The 7710-nt window shown below is 42.3% G+C and overlaps 1 protein-coding gene across 1 annotated transcript in view; it reads left to right on the top strand.

Annotated features, from left to right (window-relative positions):
* Positions 1-628: 628 nt before the first annotated feature.
* LIPC (lipase C, hepatic type) overlaps positions 629-7710 on the top strand; it is a 324937-nt gene continuing 317855 nt past the window's right edge. Inside the window, exon 1 of the mRNA XM_075342733.1 lies at positions 629-707. Coding sequence (XP_075198848.1) covers positions 629-707 — 79 coding nt within the window. The remainder of the gene's footprint in view (positions 708-7710) is intronic.

The raw sequence follows: 7710 nt of genomic DNA, 5'->3' as shown, positions 1-7710 counted from the left end.
AATAAAAAAAACATCTTAAATTTACCACTATCATGAAGTACAATATGTCACAAAAAAACTGTTTCAGAATCACCGAGATCAGCTGAAGCAGTCAAAATTATAACCTCATAAACTGACCTAGGTCAGAATCGAAAAAAAAATGACCGGGTCAGGAAGGTGAAAACCAGGCTCTGGGGTAAAGGGTTGACACATTTATCAAAGTTTGTTTACTTTACAAAGTAGGTGAAAGTAGTATGTCAACTTTTGTTTGTGTCTAGATTATGGCTGTTTCCCAAGGTAAATGGATTGAACAAACTATTGTCACTCTGTCGCCTGACCAATTACGAGCTTTTAAAAGGTGGGACACATTTTTTTCTATTTTCTTCCAATGTAACTGTGGAATATCCTACAAGAATCGTCCAAGAATAAGGTATTCACAATGTGTCCCTTTTAAGTTGTCTACAGATAGATAGATAGATAGATAGATAGATAGATAGATAGATAGGAATGTGCAGATTTCTGTTTTTTTTCCTTTTTAAATCAAGTCCAAAGCTGTGTGGTAAAGTTTTAATTATTAACATGTCTTCTGACTCCTGTGTAGGTACATAGAGTACAGACATCTCGCGTCAGCAATCTCTTCTCAGTCACTATGGGGAGAATTCAAATCCTCTGGCTCTTTCTGATTTTTCTAGTCTTTAAACAGACAGTTGCTAAAAAGCAATGCAAATGTAAGTAAAATCCAATTCTTTACATTTTACTGTTATTTCAAATTACTAGTAACATTGATTTCAAGTTAAGAAAATGTACATTTTGAAGACTATAGTATTAGCAATAAGATTCACAAACTGCAAAGATTAGATGACAAAGTAAGAATAAATACTATTTTTTTTAATAACTATTATTTGTAAAAATGTTGTTAAAAGAAAATTGTTTGGCAAATAAATAAATCACCCCAAAGATTGTCAGGATGTATTGGGAACGTGATAAAGATGATGAAAATGAAAATTAAAGACTATAAAAATTTGTGAATTCTAAAATTGTTTCAATTTACACTATACAAAAAGCTAAAATACTACCAATTAATATAATTATACCAGACAACAAAGAAAACACTTAAATGCTACTAATAATATGCTACTAATGAAGCTAGAAGTAGGTGATGTATAAGACATGAGGGAATCCAATTTTCAGAGGAACGAGTTTAAGTTGAATTTCATGAAATTCGCCGTTTCATAAAATTTTAGAACATTTTGAGATTCAATTACCAGTTTGCAAAGAAACAACAACTTGCCCACAATGTATTTCCACATTGCTGAACAGGGGCTAGATGGCAAAATTTGACCTGGGAGGGTAGCACAATGCAGTAGTCGATGATTAGTGGCCTTTACTTAATAGCTCTGATTCATTAAATTCATTAAAGAGGTGGTCTAAAACTACATTTTACTTCACTCCTAAATCTATCTAAATGTCACAATCTTTTTTTTCCAATACTTCCTCTTTGATGATTGATTGCTCTCAGTGAGAGAAACAAAATTATAATCTTGTAGTTGTGATACCTTTTAATGGCTAACTAAAATAAAATAAATGATGTTACAAAGCAAGCTTTCGAGACGTCTCAGGTCATGATATCTCATGATATACCATGCCTGATGAAGAGACCTGAGATGTCTCGAAAGCTTGCTTTGTAACACCATTTTATTTTACTCTAGTTAGTAGTGATGAGCGAGTACTAAAAAGCTCGGGTGCTCGAGGCTCGGGCCGAGCATCCCAAGATACTCGTGTACTCAACCCGAGCACCGAGCCCAATGTTATCCAATAGGAGACCCGAGTATTTTTCTGAAATGACCCCCGGCAGCATGTAGAAACCCTAAAAATGTCACAAAAGTCTCAGAAGAGTGCTCAAATGACATGGCAACAGCATGGGGAAGACCCCTTGAAGCATTTATCACTCAAAAGTCACAGCTGTGAACAATTTTGTTCGAATTTTACGCCATTTTTACGGACTCACCAGAAAACCTTCCAAAATGACCCCAAAATGAATTTTCATGGCGGAAATGTTAAGGGCACATACCCAATAGTGATATAGAGCTGGTGTATGTTACTTTTTGAGATTAATACATGAAAGATTTTACGTAAAACATTGTGTGGCACTCCGATGTCCAAAACGCACGTTTTGTGCTTTTTACTAGCGATGTCGGTCATTTTTTTTTCATTCTATCTCCCGTCGGTCGGTCTCGCTCTGTCTGTCTCTCTCTGTCATGTCTGTCCCCCTCTCACAGTCTGTCGGTCATTCTCCCCCCTCTCTCTTACTTACCGTTCCCCGATCACTGCCGCGGCGCTGCACAGCTGTTCACTAAACTCCGGCGGCTTTTCCTCTTTTGAAAAAGCCGGCCGCTCATTAAACAATCTCGTATTCCCTGCTTTCCTGCTTTTCGGCGCCTATGATTGGTTGCAGTGAGACACGCCCCCACGCTGAGTGACAGGTGTCTCACTGCACCCAAACACAGCAGCCGGTGGGTGTGTGTATACTGTGCAGTGAAATAAATAATTAAATAATTAAAAAAAACGGCGTGCGGTCCCCCCAATTTTAATATCAGCCAGATAAAGCCATACGGCTGAAGGCTGGTATTCTCAGGATGGGGAGCTCCACATTATGGGGAGCTCCCCAGCCTAACAATATCAGTCAGCAGCCGCCCAGAATTGCCGCATACATTATATGCGACAGTTCTGGGACTGTACCCGGCTCTTCCCGATTTACCCTAGTGCGTTGGCAAATCGGGGTAATAAGGAGTTAATGGCAGACCATAGCTGCCACTAAATCCTAGATTAATCATGTCAGACGTCTCCCCGAGATTTCTTCCATGATTAATCAGTAAATTACAGTTAAAAAACACACACACCCGAAAAATCCTTAATTAGAAATAAAAAACACTAACAAAGTCCCTCATCACCAATTTATTAACCCCGACAAACCCTCCATGTCCGGCGTACTCCACAGTCCTCCAGCGTCGCATCCAGCTGTGCTGCATGAAGGTGACAGGAGCTGCAGAATACACCGCCGCTCCTGTCAGCTTCACACAGCAACTGAAGACAGCCGCGCGATCAGCTGAGCTGTCACTGAGGTTACCTGGATCCAGCGGTGGATGCAGCGGTGGCCGCGGGTAACCTCAGTGACAGCTCAGCTGATCGCGCTACTCACCGCCGCTCCGGTCAGCTCCATGCAGCAACTGAGGTGAGTATAGCGATCAGCTGAGCTGTCACTGAGGTTACCTGGATCCAGCGGTGGATGCAGCGGTGGCCGCGGGTAACCTCAGTGACAGCTCAGCTGATCGCGCTACTCACCGCCGCTCCGGTCAGCTCCATGCAGCAACTGAGGTGAGTATAGCGATCAGCTGAGCTGTCACTGAGGTTAATCGCGGCCACCGCTGGATCCAGCGGTGGCCGTGAGTTACCTGACTGACAGCAGCTGATCGCGCTACTCACCTCAGTTGCTGTGTGAAGCTGACCGGAGCGGCGGTGTATTCTGCTGCTCCTGTCACCTCCATGCAGCAGAGCTGGACGCGACGCTGGAGGTCCGTGGATTACGCCGGACATGGAGGGCTTTGTCGGGGTTAATAAATTGGTGATGAGGGACTTTGTTATTATTTTTTATTTCTAATAAAGGATTTATCGGGTGTGTGTGTTTTTTAACTGTAATTTACAGATTAATCATGGAAGGAATCTCGGGGAGACGCCTGACATGATTAATCTAGGATTTAGTGGCAGCTATGGGCTGCCATTAACTCCTTATTACCCCGATTTGCCAACGCACTAGGGTAAATCGGGAAGAGCCGGGTACAGTCCCAGAACTGTCGCATATAATGTATGCGGCAATTCTGGGTGGCTGCTGACTGATATTGTTAGGCTGGGGGGCTCCCCATAACGTGGAGCTCCCCATCCTGAGAATACCAGCCTTCAGCCGTATGGCTTTATCTGGCTAGTATTAAAATTGGGGGGACCGCACGCCGTTTTTTTTAATTATTTATTTATTTATTTTACTGCACAGTATATACACGCCCACCGGCTGCTGTGATTCGGTACAGTGAGACACCTGTCACTCAGCGTGGGGGCGTGTCTCACTGCAACCAATCATAGGCGCCTGTGGGCGGGGAAAGCAGGGAATATGAGATGGCTGTGTGCAGAGCACAGCACGCCCGCCGGTATAAAGGCTCGGTCACGCTGTGCAGGCCGGACAATCACTGCAATTCCACAACTAACAGGGATTGTGGCATTGCAGTGGTCTGCCAGCCAATCCCTGCATGAGGGCTAGCTCTCAAAAGAGCGCCAACATGCAGGGATGAAGACCACGAGTACAGCACGAGTATCGCGAAATTACTCGGTACCCGCCGAGTAGCCCGAGTACAGTGATACTCGTGCGAGTACCGAGTAGTAACAAGCATACTCGCTCATCACTACTAGTTAGCCATTGAAAGGTATCACAACTACAAGATTAGAATTTTATTTCTCTCACTGAAAACAATTAATTTTCAACTGGCTAACACGGCACCAAAAGTTTTTTCTTTCTTCTCTGATGACACTTCCTTTGAAAATCCCCAAGCATGCTGGTATGCGTAAACGCCATCAGGGGGCAGAGGCTGCAAGGGAGTGCGCTGTCATTGTGCACTGAGAAGAATACTGCGCAGTGACAGGAATTTACCGAGCATCCATCAAAAATTGACAATCAGCATATACTCAGTAGAGCAGGGACTAGCCCTGCCCCTGAAACAAATGTCACTGATGATACTTCCTTTCAGGGAGGTATCTGAGGTTGCGGCATTTGAGTAACACAGCATGCACTGGGATTCTCAAATGAAGTCATCAAAGAGGAAGTAGTAGAAAAAAAATAAAGCTATTAGATAGTGAAGGAAGGATAGGGGATTTTTAATTACAGTATATTAGAACTACAATTAGATTATAACATTGGATGGATAGATAGTTAAAAAAAATATATCGGCTTAGTCTGCTGCACAGCATCAAAGTGCATTTTCCCTTAAAGGGATTGTGTTAAGTTTGGAAGTCCTCCCTTATCGCCGGGATAGGATATAACTCCCCAATCACTGGAGGTGTTATTTGTTGGGATACACATGCTTGACCTCCACTCTATTCAGATGAGGCTCTTTAGAGCCCTGGTAATGAGAAATTCAAACCAGAAAAGGAAATGAGGAGACCAGTGGGGGGCATGGGGTATGATCTCAGTTAACAGCGGGAGTCCGGTAGGTGAGTGCAACCAGACCCCCAGCGATGGTATATCTATCATGGGATATTTATGTGGGTAGGTGAAAGTGTTGTTCATCTGACAACCCCTTTAATACTGTTCCCACTGTTAATACAGAGCTTGACACTGTTAGCTAAATGCAGTGATGTCCTTCATACAGTATGTGCTGTGCCAAATACACAATGCCCTCCAAAAATATGCCACTCACAATAGCCCTTAACACAAGTGTCATACACTCCGTACTCACAATTCGTGTTTTCCATTTAAAGGTGTCAACGAACCTTGACAATTTTCTGGCTTATCCTTATGGCAAGACATTATCACATCCAAGTGGATCCATCTAGTAATCCAATATAACAACTATATAGTGGTTGCTGCAGGTATTACATCGTTGTACCATTGATGTGAATAGAACAACGTTGTGATACCTTCAGGAACCTCATAGTAAAGTAACAATACCTGACGTTCACTAAGAACCGCAGTCCCTGCAAATAGCGAATCAGCTGGGGATCAACAAACCAAAGAATGCCAAAGTAAGCAGAACTGAAAAATAGTCCTACCAAAGGCCCGCATAGTAATTAGTGACACATTTAGTGTCTTCACAAAAATAATAAAGGGAACCTGTCACGTGAAAAACATCATTAATCTGCATATATAGGGTTGATGTGCAGGTTATTTGAGTTTAGAACCTGCCAGCACGTGCAAGAGAAACCCAGGAAGAAAATAACTTTATTCCGGTCACACGTAGGATTTTACTAACATCGCTGATTCTCAAGGCGGCGTGATCTGTTTAAACTACTGATTTTGACACTATGCATGATGACTTCTCTGAGGTCTGTAATCGGCACAGGCTGAACCTAGCGTCGACCAACTGATTGGTAGTTCATAGGCAGGCTTGTAAGAGTTAATCTCTGCTGCACTGCTAGTGAGTCATCTTTGATCACATGTTGTGGTGGAGCCAATAGCATCTGCTCCCCTCCTATACACTGAAGATCAAAATTAAAGAACAATGTATGATCACTTGCATTTTTGAGAACAAAGTATGATCACTCGCGTTTTTCAGAAATAATGTAATCTACATTGATCAACATTTGAAGGTTTTTTTTAAGGGGCACACATGCCACTAGAACAGTGTTTTACAAAAGATCCAAAGTTTATCAACATAAAACCTTTATTTTGCCAAAAATGTGATGATCATAATTAGAGAACCGCAATGGCTGTAGCACAGAGAAAGATTATAAGTACATTTTCTGAAGGTAACAACAGTCACCAATCAGTAGGAAGTGTACAGACCTTTGCGTTGAATGACATCTGCGGCCACTAGTCTCTCACACTGCTCTGGTGTGATTTTGGTCCACTCATCTTCCAGTCTCTTCCACAGTTTGTTTGCTGTTGTGGGTTTCTTGGCCATAACTTTGTCACCAAGGATTTTTCAGAGGTTTTCTATTGGGTTTAGATCAGGACTCTAGGCTGGCCAATTCATTGTTTTAATATTTTCTGTTTCTGCTTTACCTGTTTTGCTGTGTGACAGGGGCATTGTCCTGCATGAAAATTGCTGGCTTATTGAGTGATGAACACAAGTAAGGAACCACGTGTTGTTGAAGAAGGTTCTGATACACAATTGTATTCACTCTGCCATGTAGCTGTATGACAGGTCCAACTCCTGCTGTAGAAAACATTAAACCATGACACTTCCTCCACCGCCTTTCACTGACTTCTTAACACACTTTGGGTTCAGTCTTTCCCTAGTTTGTAGACGAACATAATGTTTCCCATCAGACCCAAATAACTTAAACTCACTGTCATCACTAAAATGAACTGTGGACCACTTCTCTGTCCCCACAACATGCTCCTCACCAAAGGAGAGTCTAGCCTTTTGATTCTTTCTGCTAATGAGAGGGTTGATCACTGCAGAGTGGGCTTCCAGTCCAAATCCTCTTAAACATCATGACACTGTATGATGAGACAGATCCTTACCCCGTTCAGTACTGAACTGGCGAGCAATTCCAGCTGCAGTTTTGAAACGGTTACCCATGGAGATTCTCCGCATTATCCTGTCCCCTTACATTTGTATTTCAAGGGTCACCAGCCTTCTTGGGGGACTTGAAAGAGTTTGTGACGTTGTAAAGATACAATATTCTCGAACTCACAGACTTGAAAAGATCAGCTTCTCCTGCTATGGCTGATAGGGTCACCCCTTTGGCCTTCATCTGAGCAATCTGCTGCCAGAGAGTTTGTCACTTTGGAATGGCACACCATTTTTGCAAAGTGAGTGCAAACTGCAAAAGTTAGGCGGCCAGGTAATAGGGTTAGTCAGATAATTAAGAAACTGAGCACCATGTGCCAGATAAACATCAATAACTTGCAGGTATCTGAAAGTGTTCTCTAAATTTTATCAGTGTTCTTTTTCATTTTTCATTTAAATTTTTATTATATGCTTAAGAATAAATTCAATTTATGAAATAAGCTTGAGCTAC

This window comes from Anomaloglossus baeobatrachus, chromosome 4 (assembly GCF_048569485.1).
Source record: "Anomaloglossus baeobatrachus isolate aAnoBae1 chromosome 4, aAnoBae1.hap1, whole genome shotgun sequence".
Lineage (NCBI taxonomy): Eukaryota > Metazoa > Chordata > Amphibia > Anura > Aromobatidae > Anomaloglossus > Anomaloglossus baeobatrachus.
This window is presented reverse-complemented; position numbering and strand designations above follow the sequence as displayed.